General features: G+C 36.6%; 1 protein-coding gene across 4 annotated transcripts in view; it reads left to right on the forward strand.

The window, feature by feature from the left end:
• Nucleotides 1–21,305, forward strand: part of Kiz (kizuna centrosomal protein) — a 100,603-nt gene that overhangs the window by 67,977 nt on the left and 11,321 nt on the right. For 3 of the 4 annotated variants that reach the window (XM_048811381.1, XM_015483420.2, XM_048811382.1), the window contains 3 exons: nucleotides 2,186–2,270; nucleotides 11,692–11,857; nucleotides 12,817–12,882. In XM_048811381.1, the coding sequence (XP_048667338.1) occupies nucleotides 2,186–2,270; nucleotides 11,692–11,857; nucleotides 12,817–12,882 (317 nt within the window). The remainder of the gene's footprint in view (nucleotides 1–2,185; nucleotides 2,271–11,691; nucleotides 11,858–12,816; nucleotides 12,883–21,305) is intronic. The other variant, XM_048811380.1, reaches the window with a different exon arrangement.

A 21,305-nucleotide genomic window follows, 5' to 3' on the forward strand; every position in this document is an offset into this window, starting at 1 on the left:
GGCCCCTAGGAAAAACCCAGACCAAATCTGTTAAGCTTTTGATGACCTTGCACAGGATGTCTACGCCCCTGTAAGTGTGTACCTAGTCCTAGACCTGGCCTATACCCCATATTTTGCATAATCTGTTGAGACACTGGGGAATAGTCATTACTAAGAGTGAACCCCATGTCTGTCATCAGATCACGGCCCCATAAAGAGATAGGTAAATCAAGTACATAAGGCTGAAAGGTGCCATTGTGTCCTTCTGGGTCTTTCCAAGATAGATGTCTACAGCTGATTTGAGGGGCTTGGGCATATCCAAGTCCTCTCAGGGATTGATCAGAAGTCTGCATTGGCCATCCCTTAGACCAGATTGTCCCATCTTTGACCAATGGGAGCCCCTTCAAGATGAGAGCCCCTAAGTCCTTTTGACATGACTCAGTAATCTTTAAGAGCTTCCTTATTTTCTGGTACAGCAGGATGCTCCAGGTTCATCTTGTACATTTTCTGCAACCATATAATGAGACATTTCTTTTGGTTGCTTTTAGTTTAATAATATCACTGTCTACACAGCAGTACAGACTTACTTTTTAAAAATTTTTTATTTGTTTTAATTAGCTATAAGTGACATAGAATGCATTTATGCACTTTGATACATAGATGAAATATAATTTCTCATTTTTCTGAGTGTACATGTTGCAGAATCATATTGGTCATATAGTTACATATATAGATATAATAATAATGTCTGTTCCATTCTGCTATCTTTCCTATCCTCACATCCCCTCCCTTTCCCTCCCATCACTTCCCTCTACCTAATCTATGGTAACATTATTCTTCCCTGGTGCCCACCTCCCACCCCCAGGGCCTTATTGTGACTTAGTGTTTGCATATTAGAGAAAACATTCAGCCTTTGGTTTTGTGGGATTGGCTTATTTGACTTAGCATGACATTCTCCAACTCCAACCATTTGCTGTCAGATAACATAAATTTACTCTTCTTTAAAGCTGAGTAATATTCCATTGAGTATATATACCAAATTTTCTCTATCCTGTCAACCATTAAGGGACACCTAGGTTGGTTCCATAGTTTAGCTATTGTGAATTGAGCTGCTATAAACATTGATGTGGCTGTGTCACTATAGTATGCTGATTTTAAGTCCTTTGGGTATAGACCAAGGAGTGGGATAGCTGGGTCAAATGATGGTTCCATTACCAGTATTCTGAGGAATCTCCATACTGCTTTCCAAAGTGGTTGCACCAATTTGCAGTCCCACCAGCAATGTATGAGTGTGTCTTTTTCACCACATCCTCACCAACATTTATTGTTGCCTAGATTCTTTTTTTTAATATTTTCTTTTAGTTGTAGATGGACACAATATCTTTATTTATTTTTATGTGGTGCTGAAGATTGAACCCAGTGCCTCACATGTATGAGGCAGGCACTCTACCACTGAGCTACAGCCCCAGCCTGTGTTGCCTGTATTCTTGATGATTGCGAGGCTAAGGAACTGAACAGACACTTCACAGAAGAAGAAATACAATTGATCAACAAATATATGAAAAAGTGTTCAACATCTCTAGCATTAGAGAAATGCAAATCAAAACTACTGTAAGATTTCATCTCACTCCTGTCAGACTTACTTTTTAACTTTCTGATAATAGTATCTTAATTTTTTCTTAAATTATAAGCAGAACATGGTAAAAGTGAAACAAATGTGATCTGTTTCTCTTAAGAACATTTAGGAAATTAACCATTCACACAGTACTTCCTACACTAGTTACAGGAATGATTGAAATACTTAAAAAAAAAAAAAGTCTTCCTACTTACCTTTAATTGAAGGGACTTCCAGAGTTCATGGCTACACTTTGGAATCACTCCATGAGTTTAAAAAAACCAACAGTTAGGCCATACCATAGCCCAATTCCATTATACTCTGTAAGATATTAGGTACCAGATTTTACAAAACTTCCCAGGTGGTTCTCTGTGCAGCCAAAGTTGAGAACGCTCATTTAGCAATGAAATCATAACCAAAAATTTTAAAATTAAAAAAAAATATTTGGACTTAAAGCTCAAAGTTTCTTTAGTTCAGAATATGTTTGGTTCCAGACTTTTCTGGATAAACTTTCTCCTACTAACTTGCCTTTAAAAATGTGGGAATATTATGCTGTAAATCTGTGGTGTGTCTTCTGTTTCTGTTTTACAGATCTAAACAAGTCCCAGACTTACTGGGGGCGCATTTGGGTCAGTGTATTACCACCTTGAAAGAACATAATCCTCTGAAAGAAGAGGTAAGTAACCTGTTTTCTTAATCAAAATTGTGGACCAGCCAGGCATGGTGGCACATGCCTATAATCCCAGTGGCTTGGGAGGAGAATTGCAAGTTCAAAGCCAGATTCAGCAAAAGTGAGGCACTAAACAACTCAGTGAGACCCTGTCTCTAAATAAAATACAAAATAGGGCTAGGGATGTGGCTCAGTGGCCAAGTGCCTCTGATTTCAATCCCTGGCCATATTGTGCACTACTCTAGTCCCAAGCTAGAGAGGCTTTGTTCAGTTAGTAGGTTTTAGAGAGCTACTGGAGGTGTTTGGACAGTGCTATGAAATGATTTCTGTAGTCCCTTAGGGAATTTTATCTATTTGTTTTAGGATTGAGGCAGTAAAAGAGGGAGCTCTGCCATGGTTTGGGCAAGAGAAAGGAAAAACCTGACTTAGGAGCTGGTGCAGAGGGAGAGTTTGAATATGCTGAATAGAAAATGAAAACAGTGAGGAAATTCCTGAGGAGCACAATGAAAGGACCAAGAAGCCCAGATTCAGTGTTTCTATTATTTATCATTCCCTGAAAAAGTCATATTCAGAGAAACACCTTTCTTCTCCTAAGTTGATTGTCTTGTGAAAGGTCTTGTTTCAAAGTAGTTTTTTTTTTTTTTTTCCATTTATATAACACAAGATTTTCAGACTTCTTAGTTGGTTGGTTGGGGGTTTTGTTTTGTTTTGTTTTTGTCATCCACATAGTTCAAGGATTCTACATGTTTCCCTCCCAGAGGGACCTCTATCTCTAATGTCACATACCCATGTGGCTATGCTTTCTAAAGCCCCTTAAGCCTTTCAGAGCACCTTTAGTAGTCCTCAAGCCCCTCCTTTCCTTGCCCCCCCAAATTAAAAGAAAGTAGAAGGACTTTTTTTTTAAGCATTCCAAACACGTATTATACAAAATAGGATGCACCCACCAATCCCATGCCCAAAATCCACCAGTCCTTCCCCCATTTCTTCTGCCCTCCCACATTCACGTATCTTTTGTCATTTTCTCCTGTTCCTTTTCTCTTCTCACCCCCTCCTCTGCTAATCCTTCCCCGTACCTTTTACTTAGTGGGAAAGATATAAATAATTACAGATAGAGACAGAGCCTCCTGTGTGTTCTTTATAGATTACAAGCCCATCTTCAGAGGTCATCTTGTGCATATCCTTCCTGTGAATTTTCATTTACTACATTGTGTGTGACTCAATAAACAATGTATCATTTTGTTTTGTTAGAGATAGATACCATTTGTATGAATTTTTCAGTATGCTTTAAGAAAAGCAAGACATTTGTGGAGTCTTTTTTTTTTTTTTTTTTTTTTTTTTGGTGTGGAGAGGTTGGCATAATGAGGATTGAACTCAGAGGTGCTCTACCACTAAGCCACATCCCCAGCTTTTTAAATTTTTGTTTTGAGACAGGGTCTTACTAAGTTACTGAGGCTGACCTCAAATTTGCAATCCTCCTGCCTCAGCCTCTTGAGTTCCTAGGATTACAGACTTGGCTCTACTGTACACAGCTGATTAACATAGATCTTAAGAATTTTGTTTCTAGGGTCTGGGGTTGTGGCTCAGAGGTAGAGCACTCGCCTAGCCTGTGTGAGGCACTGGGTTCGATCCTCAGCACCACATAAAAATAAAACAAAGATATTGTGTCTACCAATGACTAAAGAATAAATATTTTTTTAAAAAAAAAAGAATTTTGTTTCTATTTTTTCATTTTCTTTGACACTCTTTTGTAACAACATTGTTTTCTATTTTTGTTCACTCCAAGTATATCATATCTCAGCCACATTAAGAATGAAATAATTATTGGTTGACTTCCCTTTATTATCTAATCTTTTTTTAAAAGGTATTATTTACATTAGAAAACATGCTCCAAGTTACAAGCAACCAACCTATTCATAATTTTTCAAATAATACCTTCATTTTTAGTGGGGAAGAGCCCTGCCCAACTAATAACTAATGAGTCAAATAATATTCTGCCTCCCCCAGTAGATGTTTATTCCTTTTTAACCCATCATGGTCTCATCTTAGTGATAATCATAAAATGTACCAATAAATTAATGACACAACCCATTTTTAAAAATGGAAAAGGCAGTTTTTCAAACATTTAAATCTTTAGGTGTGGCTGAAGAAATGCACACCCCCAAAGAAGCAATGTTACCAAAATGATTGAGGCAAGGCAAGCCTTGTGAACTTTAGAAATTTCCCAAATGTTTTTGTGGGCTCTGAAACTGTTTAGGTTTTACACGTAGTGTGTGTGTGTATGTGTGTGTGTGTTTTGCAGGGAATCAAACTCAGGCTCTCACACATGCTAATAAGCAAGAGTTCTACCACTGAGCTTTGTCCCCAGACCACACCATCCTTTTATGATTAGCCAAATACAGTATCTTTTAATTTTTTTGTGTATTGAAGTAATACACAAATTTAGTAAATACTATGGGCTAAATATCTCTCTTTGGATAAAATCTTAAAAGTAAGTCATTTTCAAAATTTAAGAAAGCTTTATTAGAAATTACTTGGTTCAGAGTCTGGTAAAGATTAAAATATTTACTTTGATCTCTTGGGTAAATGGCTAATTAAACAGCCACATGAAAATCATGTTTACCTGTGGGTCCCTGTGCTGTCAGCTCCAGTCAATCCCTTCTCTTGAGTAAATACATCATGAAAGCCACAGAAACTCAGATTATATCCTCTTGAGACCAGATAAGATCCAGCAGTGCCCATATAACCATTGAGCAATTACATAATTGAGCTGCATGCTTTTAATTCAGAAATATTTGTAATTACTTTATCTGGAAAAAAAATGTGAGTTGGGTGCTTCATTAAAATACAAATTGGGTTGGCGCAGTGGCACTCGCAGCAGCTAAGACAGGAGGATCACGAGTTCAAAGCCAGCCTCAGCAACAGCAAGGCCCTAAGCAACTCAGTGAGACTCTGTCTCTAAATAAAATACAAAAGAGGATTGGGATGTGGCTCAGTGGTCCAGTGCCCCTGAGTTCAATTCCTGGTACCCTTCTCAAAAAAAAAATGCAAATTGACTTAAAAGTCCTTTTTTTCCTAAGTGATACTTATTTCCAGGATAAGTCAAGTCATGTCCCCCATCATACACATACTAATTTTATTCATCAGTAAGATTCAGTCCCTAAATGATGGACTGTTTTCTTGTTCTTATTTCCTAAATACTCATTTGCAGACTCATATGAATATTTCCTCTTTCTTTTAATTGTTAAATGCACAAAATATCTCCTCTCCTTTCACTTAAGTATAATTTAAGTGATGGTGCTGTTTTCCTTTTAAACACTAAAAAATTATTTTTGGTGTCCAGAAAGAAGTTTCTTGAGGAAAAGTCAGTTAAATCTGTATAATAGGGGAAAATGTCATCTACCATCTATAGCCATGGTTTTTAATTCCCTTGCTTTTTTGCAACTGTGTTAGTAGAACTGGTTTATATGTAGAAGGGAATTTAATTTTATCAGCTCCTTTCATATTCAGTTTGTATTTGTACCACCCTTACAGAAATCAGATTCCTTTAGAGCTATCATGTGTTTTCTTTAAAAAACAAGGAGGAAACAAGAAAACTTTGAAATACCAAGATAAACAAATATAATTCATATATAACTGTTGGCATTGAGGTTAACATTTAATATTATTGACAAACAGGCGTTCCATTTTTTATACACATAACCTCCTTTTTTTCTCCACTTGCCTCAAAAGAATTTTCTTTCATACATGTTCTTCTACCTCACTTCAAATGAGTTTACACAGGTTCCTTGTCATTCTCTCTTTAACTGGTTACCTGTTGTTGAACAAATAAATTTATTCTAATATTTCGTCCCGTAAGAAAGCTTCAGAGAACATCTGTACAATTTGGTTTCTTCAAGTATCTATGATATCTCCCTAAAATGAATTCCTAGGTATAGATTATTAGGTCAAAAAATATGTACATCTTTCAGGCTTTTGCTATTCATTGCTAGATCTCATTCTGGAAGGGTCATAGGAATTAGCCATAATAAATGAAAATATCATTTCTCTGATTTCTTTATAAAACAAATATTATCAATTTTTGTGGAACCAATTTGAGAAGTAAAAATGATATCCCTTTTTTTGTTGTTGTTCATTTGACCTTTTTATTGAGGTCAAACTTTTTCCTACCCAATTGTTAGCCATTTGTACTTTTATAATTTGCCAGTTCATGTTCTTGGCTCATTTGTACATTAGATAAGTAATACTTGTTCTTACTGATTTATGAGAACTTTTTAAACATAAATTTTGTTTAAATATTTTTAGCAGCCTTTCCTTTTTCTTAATGGTATCAGAACACAATGTCCTTTCCATTAATAGCTATGTATGCATTTGAATATATAAATTGGTAAATTGTTTCTTGGTATAACTTAAGTCAGCCTAGATGACCCTTGTGGTTCTAAACATTATAAGATCCATATTTAAACTGAACTTTGAGGAAAGTTCTAATAGAATTGGGTCTATAATTCTAGAAATAAACTACTAAGTATAGTTCATAGAGTGACTTAACTGCTGTAAGATCTGAAATACAGAGGTATCAGCATCAGTCACTCATAGATGCCCTGGTGCTTGATTTCCAAGTCTTGTCTCCTGCTCCTGGAAAGGCAGAAAGGTGAGGGATTTATTTGTTGGTATTGACCTAGGCTTCAGACTACTGAGAACAGTGAGATACTCTTCAGTTTCCCTTCCTGGGCTCCAAAAGTATGTAATTCAAAGACAGCCTTTATTAGTAGCAGACAAGTTAAAAGCTATGCATAGGCCATTCATAAGCCCTATCAGAAGGACCATGGTAGATTATCTGGCAGTATTTTTTTTCAGAGGGAACTCTAATTTGCAAAACTCATTCAGTCCCAGTGTGAGATGTGTAAAACAGCTTGCTAACCCTTCTCTGGGCCTTTGTCCCTTTGCAGGTATGAGTTTCTTTCCTCACTCTTAGATAAGCTCTTTCAAATTGGGGCTTCCCCACAAGTACCTATTTTGGGGACATCTGCAAGCATTGTGTGTTGAGAATTTTTTACAGATGTTTTCCCTGACTCTGAAGAAGTTGTCTTTGACTAGAATACTTATAACCTCTCCTTGCCTAAGACTGTCTTTTGTTTGTGTATCCCCTTATCATTATTTCCTGCTTGTTAGGAACTTGTGGATTCCTTTACAGATGACCAATTAGGCAGATCCACAGCTCTCTCTTTTGGTTCCATGGTCTAGTAGAGTCAAATCATTCATTCTTATGTTGCAATTTTATCATCCGCCAAAATCTTTATGGATATAAATTACTCATTTTTGAGAAATTGCCTACAGAAGTATTCTAAAAGATGAGTGCTTTTTAAATTTTTTTTTAGTTGTAGATGGACACAATACCTTTATCTTAGTTATTTATTTTTATGTGATGCTAAAGATTGAACCCAATGCCTCACATGTGCTAGGCAAGTGCTCTATCACAGAGCTACAACCTCAGCCCGAGATGAGTGCTTTCTTTTATAAATGTTTCTGTCAAAAAAATTCTGGAAATGAATATTGAGTGGTGAACATAAATGGGATAAAATATATAAAATCAATTAACTCATTAAATCCTATCATCCCAGATGAGCAAAACCTGTAAAAACTTAAGTTGGGCAATCAATATACCACTTGTGGTAATTTTGAAATAATGTTATGCTTTTAGAGTTGTATTCTTTTGAGAAAAGTAATAAATAGATGGTTTTTCAAGCATTTGAAAATATATGTATATGTCATATATATATATGAAAATTTTGTAGGATATATAAGGATATGTAAACTTTAGATTATGATTTTCAACATATTTTAAGTGTTAATTTTATTGAAATATTCATAGAATTCAAAATATGGGTTTAATGTGTTAAATTTGGAGTGGTATGCCCACCACATTACTTACTTCACCATCGAGTAGAGATCTCACCATAGAGAAGAGATCTCAGCACAGAACTAGTGGTAGTATTGTTATTCTTATCAAACATATGGGGACATATTAGAAAGATATTACAGCATTTTATTCTATATTCTTTTGAAGCCCAGTTCAAATCCATCTCAAACAAGAGAAGGGTCTATATGAAACAGACACATGAAACAGAGAGATCAGTTTGTAGCATTAGGAGTGTCAGTCTAAAATGCTTAACAGATATCAGCTCTCCGAAGCAGAGTTTATTTGTGATTATAGATACATGTAATCCTGGATGCACATGCTGTGGTGGACCATAGGTGCATCCAAAGTGGTTAGACAAAGGGGCAGCTTTAAAAGAGAAGTGCTAGAAATGGAGAAGTCCACATAACTATCTTAAAACAAAGACCTTGATTATAGGAGCTTGTTGCAGAAGTTAGTGTTCATGCCTCAGTGGAGACAGCCATTGTTAGGCAAATGTCCTTGTTTAAACAGCATACAGGAATATTGCAGCTGGCTTGTGTGGAGTGGAATACTGTAGTTTTGAGGAATTCCTTGCATAGATTCTGTCATGAGCATATATATAAAGGACTTTTCTTACATGGCCTTCTGGTTCCATTTTGTTAATTTGACATGTCTCCTTTTGATCCTGATACCTTGCATGGGGACTAAAGAGAAATAATCTGAGTCATTTATAATCCAAAACAGTTTTAGGATTTAGGGGAGGAGAGCAATGATAAAGTTGTTTTATTTTAAATTACTTAAAAATGTCTGAATCTGGGCCAGGCACAGTGGTGAATGCCTGTAATCTCAGCTACTTGGAAGGCTGAGACAGTAGAATTGTAAATTTGAGGCCAGCCTCAGAGATTTAATGAGATCCCATCAAAAGAAAAAACAAAAAGGAAAGCCAGACATGATGGACTATGCCTGTAATCCCAGCAACTCAGGAGGCTGAGTCAGGAGGATCATGAGTTTGAAGCCAGCCTCAGCAAATTAGCAAGGCCCTAGGCAACTTCCCTGTCTCAAAAAATAAAAAGGGCTGGGGATGTGGTTCAGTGGTTAAGCACCCCTGGGTTTAATTCCCCAGTACCAAAAAAGTCAAAACAAAACAAAAAAAAAAAAGAGGGGGGGGGATTGGAGATATAGCTCAGTGGTGAAGTCCCTGGGTTCAATCTCTACTACTGGGGAGAGAAAAAAAGAACTATAAATCTTTACATTACAAATTCTACAGGAAAAAAGTTTAAGAAACTTCAAAAGACCTTTAACAATTTTATTCTTAAAATGTGTGCTAAGACAGTGATTATTGCCAGGCATGGTAGCACACACCTATAATCCCAGCTACTCAAGAAACTGAGACAAGAGGATCACAAGTTCAAAAGGCCAAGCCTGGTGAGATCCTAATTTAGTGAGGTCCTATCTCTAAAAAACAGGGCGGGTGGGGTGGCTCAGTGGGGCAGGGGCCCTGTAGCTCTGTGGTAAAGTGCCTCTGGGTTCAATACTCTAACTTGTTTAAAAAAAAAAAATGATTATTAAGAAGTCATGTCAATAAATTATTAATTATAGCTATTACATAAAGTAATATAATTTAGAAGTACAGATTTGAAGCCTCTGAAAATCAACTTTTTTAAACCTCAGCAAATGAAAATTATAGCTTTTGCTACAGGATTTAGCCCAGTTGTCTTTGTTCATATTTTTAAATGCTTTTCATATGCTTAGGATTACTAGGCACCAACTAGATCAGGATGGAGACCCTCGGGACAGTCCAGAGGGAACATTCATAGTTGAGTGATGGCAGTTCAAACAGGCAATATCTACTCTTTCCCTTTTTCTTTCTGGGAAGATTTTGGAAGCAGGTAAGTTGAAGAGTTCCACATATGCTGCTAGGATAGAGGCAGTATGACAGCTAGTGATGGGAACCAGCTTTGGCCTGAGCTTTAAGGGCCCAGTCTCCCAGTCTTCAGAAATGAGAATACTGAGCAGACCACTCCAACAGAGATTTATCTCAATTAGAATAAAATCCAGGAACTAGTTTACACAAATAGAGCAAAAGCCTCTGGTCGCTAGAACTAGACTGCAGCAAGGTCCTGCCTACAAGGCTAACTTGACCCCAAGTCCTTTGACCAATGACTAGAATCCCTTATCCCTATCTCCCAAATCAGCTGTTCCTTCCCTGAGTCCAAGAAACCAGTCAGTTCGAGGAGGGCAGAAGGCAATAGCCTTGCAGGGAGGTCGGGACTAAAGACAGTGGTTTGAAATATCTTCAGAGCTAAATGAGCAAGGCTAGGTCTCCCATGCTCTGCTTCATTTATTCTCCCTGCCAGAGCATCTCTGTCTTCTTCTGTATTAATTACAAGCATAGATTATTCTTTTCCTCATTGTTTGCTGAAAAATTGCACTACTTATACAGTCATGGGCTAAAGATGACCTGTGAGGTTTTGGCCAGTTATTTTATTCATATTATAAAGTCTTGTGTCCATTCCTCACATGTTGAGTTGGACACTGCCCTGTCTTTCTGTCATTATCAGATAGTAGTGAAAGGTCACCACTACCACCTAAGTTTTTTCTTCAACTACCTTAGCAAATTGTCATTTTTTAATAGGATGTGGAATGATGTGATCAATGGTTGTATACTAAACATTTAACTCTCTTACCAGCATATTTTTATGTCTTTGGGGAAAAGTGCTGACTGAAAAATTAAAAGATATGGGAACCTTGGTCCTATTTATTGCCACTTTTTCATCTCTCAAGTTGGCTATGATAAAATCTGTGTCCCCCTACTTAAGAAAGACAGTCTAGTGCACTTTGAAGAAAGATAGGCAGTATGGCAGGTAAGTTTTCCCATCTCACCAGCAGACTTAAAGGCAAAGTGCAGATTTTCTTTAACCTTCATTGAATATTAGAATTTAGAATCAGGTCAGTTATCTTTTTGCCCAGTGTATCTTCCTTGGCCACAAAGTTTTTCTGCCATCTTCTCATTTGGAGGGAGTTCAGGAGTCACCTCTAGGAGGTTGGGGATACTTCGTGGTCATGTTTTTTCCAGATGTCTTTCTCAATCCAGACCACCTCTGTGTTACATGCCTGGAAAATAGGATTTGTGCAATGAAAGTGTAAATCTTTTCTTCAGAAAGGAGGTCAGGCACTCTGACTTTTATATATATTGAAGGAAGGACAAAACAGCCCAGATTAACAGAAGTGATCACATCTTATACACATAATTCACAAATAGAAGAACATTTCTGCTCTACATAAGATTCATTCCTCAGAAAATATATTATTATAAGTGTAAATGGTTGTGAAGAATTAAGTTATGCTGGAAAAATAACCAGATGTTATTTTATCTTGAGGACATTTTAATTTCAGTTAATGTTAGGAAGCAAATTAAATCCTAAGTAAGGCTTAACCCAAAATTAAATTTGAAGGCTGGGTCTTTGAGACCAAGGAGAATGTGGTTACAATTTGTTTTGATTTCTTTGTGCTTTCTTTGAAACACTGTAGGCAACAGCATTATTGAAAAAAGCCCTTACAGAAGAGTGTGGTGATAGGTCAGCTATTCATAGTAATGAATCATCTTGCAGCTTGCCATCTATTCTGAATGACAATAGTGGAATAAAGGAAGCAAAACCGGCTCTATGGCTCAACAGTGTTTGTACAAGGGAACAAGGTAATTATTGTTAGTCTATCTACAGCAAAAAGGCATTCAGAGTGAATACAACATCGTCTTTCTTAAGGTATACCTATAAAATACCACTGACTAGAAGCTGTCTCTGATTTTAAGATGCAAAATGTTCTTTGTTTTATTTCACCTTGCAATAGATATATACATTCTCATTTAGTCCAACAGGATTGGAAAACTTAATTGTAGGTCTGTAGCTCTGCAGAATTTCTAATGGAGTAAGAATTTATAAGTTATGAAATCTTAGCAAATCTAATCAATTGGCAGTGGATAATTTTGATCCCATAAAGATAAAGATGATTTCATTAAAATGATTCTGTGAAGTACTATGAAGTTTTTGATGCCACTTAATTTTAAACATGCTTTTAAATTGTAATAGAACCTTACCAGAGTCTACACAGATAATTAGGAATCAGTGAATTTATGCTCCAAGTTTTAATAATCAATTGTTAGTACCTAGAAACTGTGGTTATTTTAGCATTACTAGTAAGACCTGCCAGTAAACCACTTTAATGGTATTTCCAAGACAGCTATGAGTTGCTTAAAAAATATCCAGAAGTCAATTTACATGCAGAGGATTTGAGGCTCATTTGTTTTAAGTCCCTTCCAAATTTGATAGATGTTAGGCTAAATTATTTTTCATGACATCAACATAGAGACACCTTAGTATAAGTTTCCTCTTAGAAGCAGTGCTATTTCAGACAAGAAATAAACTAACCAAAAATAGGAATGAAGAGACAGTGAAAATAAAATGAATGGCAGTTAAAAGCCCAAAGTGGAGCTAGGAGGATAACTTAGTAGTAAAGCACTTGCCTAGCATGTGCAAAGCTCTCTGTTCCATCCCTAGCACAACAAAAATAGGGAGGGAGGGAGGGAGGGCTAGAGGAAACAAAACTCTGTTCCATCACTTTTAAATACATTTTTATGATCATGTATTCAACTTTTAGAAGCTTCAAGTGGCAGCAAAGACGAAAGTAAGGAGGAAAGCCTGGCTGCAAAGGTCCCAATCACAGGTAAAATTATGGTTGCCTGACAGTTTCAAACACAGTCTGTAGTCTTTTTACATAACCAGAACATTATAATTAGTGGTTTGTGAACCCTGCTAGGAGCAAGTATATTCAACTACTCTATGCTGGAGCATTAATTATAAGATCATAACATACAAACTTACATTATCCTAGACTAAGGTGGCAGAAGACCATGACCATTGAACTCTTCATCATGATGTTGTTATACATTTACACATGTGAGCATCCTCCATCATGCAGCCTTTTAGCACCTGCATCTGTATGAGAATGGTCAGTCCCCAGAGGAACACCCAGTCATTGCATGATGAAGTACAGATGTTTCTGATTTTACTCTTTTCTTTCCCATAATAATTACAGGTGTATCCATAAAATAAGAACAGGGAAAAAAAGTTCCAGACAGGAAATTTTCTAGTGCCTCATTACACATCCTACCTGGTAATTCAAAAATTTCACCAGTCAACCTTCATCAAGACCTATTAAGATTTCCGCACAAGTATTAGGTGTGTTTAGAGGGAATCTGAATGATATAATTACTGTTTTTAGGTTTAGAATATCAACAGCAGCAATTAGTATTCTAAACAGAGTTCTATTTATTATACATCTAAATTTACTAGCACCTTATTTTGTAAAGTGGTGTACTACTTCATTATAAATTCGAAGGTCTGACTTTAAATATTTATACAAGTAAATACACCATTGCACCGAGGTATTAAGGCATGCATCTGCATATGTGGTAGTTTTGTTCTTGTTTATAAGCAGAAAAGAATGGTTTGTTTTTATGGCAGTACAATTCATGGCATGATGATTAATTTTTTAAACTTATGCTTCTGTGATGAACTCTGGTTTTTAAAAAAGGAGCTTATAATAGAACAATTATTATTTATTTTGTATGTCAGATAGTATTTCACTCCAAAATACAGGGGTTTTCTTTCCTTTTAAATTTTTTTTTTCAGTGATGTTTATTGTTTTGAGAAAATTGTTATGGTCCCCACTTGATTATTTTTATTAATAGGAAAAATTTAGAAGATCCTAAACTGAAAATAACTAGGAAATCATTTGGATGCCTTTTACTTGTATTTACTTTTGAATGTAGAAGTATGTAATGAATGGTCTCTGGATTTGTTTGAGTTAAAATTATAAGGATTATTGAGGAGAAACCAGAAAATGACCTCATTGCCCATTCTTAATTCTCTTTTCTGTGATTTTTCCCATCTCCCTTGCTGTAAGTAATGCCCCCAAATTAATGCAAATGTTATTACCTCATAGATTTTCTTTTTAAAAAAATTTATTGGTACATTATAATTATGCATAATAGTGGGGTTCATTATGTCATATCATACATGCACATAACATAATTTGATCAATCTCATTCCCCAGTATCTACCCTTTCCCTCCCTCTTCCCTTCCCTAACCCTATTACTCTGCCCTACTGATCGTCCTTCTATAATTATTATTTTAATTAGTGCATTATAATTATATAAGCAGTATTCATTGTGGTGTATTCGTACATGGACACAGCATTGTTTGGTAGATTTAGAATTCATTCTCTCCCCCATCTCCCCCGTCCTTAAGTTTCACATAAGAGAAAACATTCAATCCTTGACTTTCTAAATCAGGCTTATTTCACTTAGCTCAATGTTTCATCCGTTTACCAGCAAATGACATAATTTTATTCTTCATTATGTCTGTGTCACTTACTTTCTCAAGGTTTTAAATCTTCTTTTCATGCAGAAAGAAGTATGGTGTGTCTAAAAGTAATCAAGGCTATTTGCAATTAAGACTTTATAAAAGAAACTACAATTCCAACAATCTGCTGGACATGAAAAACTTTTGGAAAGCCACTTACTTGTTAGAGCATTGCTGTTCTCTGTCTTTGCCACCACACTTTCATTCTTCTGTCTTTGCCCCAACCCTTGAATCTCCCACAAAGTTTTTATTGAAGGGCCTTTTGCATCTTGGTTCTGCTTAATACTGTTGCTGTCATTGTAGTCTCTTAAGTTTCTGACCATCATTAAATTTTTGTGGTTTTGGCATAATTATTTAGAGATTTGTGTTTTAGTAGAATAAAGCAAGTGTATTGTTTGATTTAAGACAGATTCCACTCACCCCTTTATATTAGTTCTGTTGGAGTATGGGTTTGTATAGGTGCTTACTGGTTGTGTTTGTATGGTCTGAATTCTTTCTAAAATATTCCAAAGAAAAGGAATATCAGACTCTCCCCTAGAAGTTAAGGCAGTATAGCAGTTGAGCCTAGGCTTTGGCATCGGCCATCAATGTCTTTTCACTCCCTGCTCTGTTTCTCTACCTACTGAGCCTTTGTACAGAGAAAGCGGACTTGACAGGATTGTCTTCCAAGTTTAAATGCAGTCATGTTCATCTGCCACATAAAAACTAGATACTTGGTACATATTATGTCTGATGTATAATAATAATCTTGTAAATAATAGTAGGGTTGTTGGTCTTCTGTGCTGGTTCTAAACCAAAATTCTAAACCAATGACATCTAGTCAAAGGAACCACACAAAGCAAACTCTAAAGAAAAAAAGAAACAGAGGAAATGGGATGCCGTGTCACAGAAAGAGAAATTTGATGACAAGCCCCCAGATGGTGTCTGGATACCTCCAGTCTGTCATTTGTCACCTGCTTACTTTCCCTGATTTGTGATAGCCTCTTAGGACTAAGACCAGCCCAAGCATGGACCTACTGTAATTTAGTACCACCAAGTTAGTTCCTGCAAAATTTCCACTTGAGTACATACTTGATGATTTGAATCCAGAAGGATGTTTACCTTATCAAAAAGGAATCTTGAAGAGAGTTTCATGTTACTTTGGGACTTCTAATTAGGAAAACTTAGAGAAGAATCTCAGAAAGCTGATTGAGTAGCTTCCTGGGGTCTCATTGGTCAAAGCTGGATCTCTGCCCATGAGTGCCTGCCTGCCCCTAGTAACCCTCATGTGCTCACAGTTGAAGGCATTGTGCAGCCTTATAAGTGTTTATAGACAATGTAGCATTTTTCAAAATGTGTTCTATGCAGTGCTTCACCCAGAAAATACTTCAACAATGTGTCATTTTTTATGGCCAAACCCTGTGTGATCTGTCTCCCTCTGCAGTATACAGAATACACAGGAGCATATTGAAGATGTGCAGAAAACCTTCAGTGGAGAAATTATTTAAAAAGTATGAACGTAGAGTTTCAAATAAGTTATCATCTATTTGAAAATGGAATCCTTCCTATTAACAGCCAATAGAATTAATGTTTCATGGAACATGGAGTGGGAAGTACACAAACATGCATGGAATGTTTTTTAAAACAACCAATCTATTAGGGGCAGTTTTGTCATTACAGTAAAGTTATCTTTGTTGTTTTCTTGTAGTTCTGTTTTGTGTGAACCTCCCTGGTGGACAGTATTGCTTTCGAATGAGACTTTAGGTTACTCTAATATAACTACAACCAGATGTTTTAGTTAAAAGCTACATGTTAAAGCAGTTCTTCAAATTGACCAGATTACAGTAGTTACTTTTTTTTTTTAAATTAGGCATTGAACTTAGAGGCAGTCTACCACTAAGCTACATCCCAGTCCTTTTTATTTTTTTATTTTGAGACAGGGTCTTACTAAGTTCCCATGGCTGGCCTTGAACTTGCTATCCTCCTGTCTCAGCCTCCAAATAACTGAGATTACAGGCATTAAACATCACACCTGGTGCTGGTAACTTTCAGTAGTCCAGAGTGCTTTTCTTTAGTGTGGGTCCTTCTCGCTGAGTCTGTTAGCTTTGCAGCCATTACAGAAGACACATAGTAAGGAAAGAGGGTGAGGTGAGATCCAGGGCAAGTACAAGAGGTGTTGGAGTGTGAAACTCTGAAGTTACACCATTTTCACAATGATGAAACATCCTGGGCATGTTTAACCTGAGAAGGGCATAATGCTATCTTTAAATATTTGAGAGACTGCCATATACAAAGCAGAACATTTATAGAACATAATTATAGAGTATAGTTCAGTAACAAAAGAACTTTCAAGCTCTTCATTTCAGCAACACTAAGCTGTCTTCCAGGTGTAAGATTCTGTGCTGGGTGTTTGAACTGTGGCAGGAATCATGGCTCTCTTAAGGGAACAAATTCCTGTTTCTGGGAACTTTGGCATCATTCTAATACTGAGACCATAATTCTTATTCTATACTAAAGGAATCAGTATGCCAACATTCTCATATTTTATTTTCCGTTCTTATTTCCTGATCTTGAGTTTTCTTGGCAGAGGGCTCATCCTTAAGGAGTTTGCTGTCATTCCAAAGGCATTTGCTTTGTTAATCACCATTATGTGAGTTTTCTGTCCTAAGATTTATGTAGAAGCCCTCATGTACACAAATCTACACACACAACCAGAGTAAACATTCCCATAGTCTTAACAATCCTCTGTTGTTAACACAGTCTACACTTTTATTTGTCTGTTGTTCTCACTAAAGTATCCAGGTGGAAATTAAAGATTAATTTTGATATCTGTATGTAGTTTTCCATATATAATAAATAGTATCATTTACATGTGTATTACATCTTTTCTTGTGCTGAATTCTGGGATACCAACAATAGCACAGACTGGGCCCCTGTCTTCAGTAAGCCTCCATCATTTCTAATCTTCATAATAATCCTGTAAGGTAAATATTAGTAACTCATCTTACAGTGGTCAAACAGAAACTTAGAAAGGGTATGTCTTGCTCAGGGCTATGTAATTAGTGTGTTGTATCAGGAATAAAACTGACTTTAGGATTTGAGTCCTGAATTCCTTTTATTCTGTCACCCTGTCTCTTTTGTTTTACTAAAAAGGCAATTGCAACAGAGTGTCTGGTTCAATCAAATATCAGTGTATATCATAACAAAGATGAGCTCCACAAGAATGCTTTTGAAAGCCATGATATACAAAGCCACACATTTTCTTTCTCTTGGGCTATGCCTGGAGAAGTGAGCAACTCCCAACAATTTCCAAGTACAGGTTATACTGAGAGGAAAGTGGGGCTAGTCAACAGAGCTAGGCCTCTGAGATCACGTGCAGGTAAAAGGAAATTCTGAACAGTGTTTCCCAGAAATACTCAGGCCAGGAGGACAGTGAGGATTATCAATATTATAAGAGAATATTGCCCTTTGAACTACTTATAACCCTCCAAGGTCAAATTCTTCTGTTGGAAATTTTGTTTGTATTTACACTAAATTTAACTTTTAGCATTGAGTTTTCATTTTACCTTATGTTAAATGTCATGAAAATCCAGCACCTAACACAGTGTTTGCCACATAGTGGACACTTAATTTCTCAAACAAATGAATAAAAATGGGGATATTAAGTAGTTTCTTTAAATTATTGATTCAGACCAGAATACTGTCTCTTTCAGTCATTTACTCCACCAATGCTTTTCCCACCCACGTGCCCATCCTGGCAAAACTCATCTCCTTAAGCTCCATGTGAAAAGGGCTCTCTGCTTTTATCTCAAGAGGATTAAGCCTCTATGAATGTCCATTCAGCCTCTTATTCTTTTGACACCAATTCTCTTGGTCAAGCTGTGTTGAAAGTGGTTGCCTCACTGTGCCATTCCTCACTGATATTCTTTGGCAAGCTGAAATATTTCAGGTCATACTAACACATCCATTTAGCATCTTTCCAGGGGGTCAGCATAGACTTGCAGGATGCCACTTGGAGTTCTGGGGGACTACCTCCCCAAACATTGTTATTTGAGTTTTACACTAAATTTGAAAAGAGTTAGAAACATACAATGGCCAGGTTGTCATCAGTGATTAGATTTATCCTGGAAGAAAAGACTGCACTGACAACTTTGGACCTCCAAAATATAGTGGCATATCATCTCCAGTACCAAGGCTTTGCTTAGAATGTGCTTCCCCTGTCTTGTCCCAGATGCTTTACTAATTAGAATCAGTCCCTGCTGTACTTGGGACAGGGAATCCCCTATTTATATAAAACCAGGGAAGCCATAATATGCTGTGGGATTGTCCATTGCAGTCTATATGGCCCTGTCTCTTAGGCAGAAGTCAGTCTGCTGGGGCTTCTCCCATGGGGCCTCCTATCTGCTGCTTCCAATAGCCAGCATTCCTTATTTCATTGTTGGGTGGTGGTGTTTAGTTAATGTGGTCATTAAAGAATAAAAGACACCTTTCTGATGAGTGCTGTTGATGAGTGCTTCTGCATTCAAGGAAATTAACTGCTTCTGTGGAGAGATGCTCCACAGTGGTTGCACGATAGAATCCCATGTGGGATCCCCATGACATACCCTTGGCCAATTACATTAGAACCCTTGGTGGGTGGAACCTAGGCATAAGCATTTTCTAACACATCCAGGTGAATACCCAAGTTTGGGAATAGAGCAGATGTCTCAAAGCCATCATAGTGCCTTTGTAGATCATGTTTTGAAGTACCACCTAAAAAGTTATTTAGGATTGGGAACATAGCTCAATGGTATAGCACATGCTTTTCATGCAAGAGGCCCTGGGTTCAATCTTTGCACAGGAGACAAACTAAAAGAGAAAAGAAGTCATGATTTAGGTATTTTGATAAAATCGGGGCCCAGAAGGTATATTATTTTCCTAGAGCAGCTATAACAAAGTACCACAAACATAGTGAGACATAGTGGCACAAACTTAGTAGTTTCAGCTATTCAGGAGGCTGAGGCAGGAAGATCACTTGAGTTCCAGAAGTTTGAGACTAGCCTAGGCAAGTCTCAAAAACAAACTACCATAAACTTGAAATAACAGAAATTTATTCCCTCACAGTTATGGATACAGAAGTCTGAAATCAAGGTGTCAGCACAGTTGTACTCCCTCCAGAGACTCTGGGGAGAAATTCTTCCTTGTCTTTTTCAGCCTCTGATGGCTTATGGTGGCACAACTTCAGTGTTTGCCTCCATCTTCATATTATCTTCTTTTCTGTCTCTGGGTCATTTCCTCTTATTAAAGGGACATCAGCCATTGGACTTAAGGCCCCCTGTAAGTGCATGAGGATTTCATCTTGACCTTCTAGCTAGTATATCTGCAAGACCCTATTTCCTAATAAGATTACATTCTGAGTTTCTGGATGGACATGAATTTGGGTGGAGGTGGCTGAGTAGGGGAGATACCATTCAACCTGCTGTAGTCAGTGGTGGGAGTGGGGGGTCCATATTTGACATTTCTAACATATAGTTTATCTCATACAGATTATTTCTAGTCTTTCTTTAGATGATAAAGATAATACTGATTGCCATTATTTCTGATTCCTCTCTTGAATTATTAAGTACAAATTGATTAAGATTTAAAAAAAAAAAAAAAACATTAGGATTGGGAGCATAGCTCAATGGTATAGCACATGCTTTTCATGCATGAGGCCCTGGGTTCAATCTTACCACCAGAAAAAAAAAAAAAGAAAAGAAAATTAGCTTCTGATCAAGATTGTACTGGCTTAAGGGTTCCATGAGTTTGAGAGTTGAAAAATCACCTCCCATGAACAGTGTTGGAAGTATATCCTTTGGTATGCATGGGGAATCAGTTGCAGAATTTTCTTGAATACCAAAATCTGCAAAGACTGCAACTCCCATATATAAAATAGCTTGGTATTTGCATATAACTCACAAACATCATATACTTTAAGGCACTTCTAGATGCCTTAGGATATGTAATACAGTGTAAATGCTATGTAAATAGTTGTTATACTGTCTTGTTTAGGAAATAATAATTTTTTAAAAATCTGTACATATTCAGTACAGATGCATTTTTTTCTCCCAAGTATTTCCAATCTAGGTTTCAATCTGGTTGCAGAACCCAAGTATAGAGAGGGCTTAGTGAATATCCCCAAAACTGTCTCAGATAATCTTGGGAATGTTCATTAAATACCAGTTACAAACCTGGCATTTATTTTCAAGTTTCAGTGTTGAGTTGCTTCATAGAAATTAAGACAGTAATGTAAATCTCTGTCTTGTGGGTCATCCCCATGCAGCTCCTACAAATTAAGAGTTGTTCATCTCCTGCACCAACTCTCTTGGTGAAACCACAGAGAGAAACCTCTGCAGTAAGTTTACAGGCCCAGGTCTACTGGAGGAATTGAGTTTATCATAGAAAGTCTGTGAAAAGTAATTTTTGTTTTGGATCAAAAATTATTATTCTCAACTCACATAGACTTACAGTTTTATTTAAAGTCCTAAATATAGGTTTCTGGATTTTAAGAACTGAAAAGGCACATACCACCTAATATTTTATCATTTTTGTTTGAGCAGATTATAAGATAATTTCTGGATATTCAGTGATGATATTTGTCTTTTAAATTAACTTAAGAAATATATCTTAGACATTTTACTTTATTTTACAAAAGCAAGTAATAACCCTATGGACAAAAGATATTTTTCAAGTTTAGTTTTAAAATTTCTAACCACTTCATCTAG

The sequence above is a fragment of the Marmota marmota genome, unplaced genomic scaffold (assembly GCF_001458135.2).
Source record: "Marmota marmota marmota unplaced genomic scaffold, marMar, whole genome shotgun sequence".
NCBI classification, from domain to species: Eukaryota; Metazoa; Chordata; class Mammalia; order Rodentia; family Sciuridae; genus Marmota; species Marmota marmota.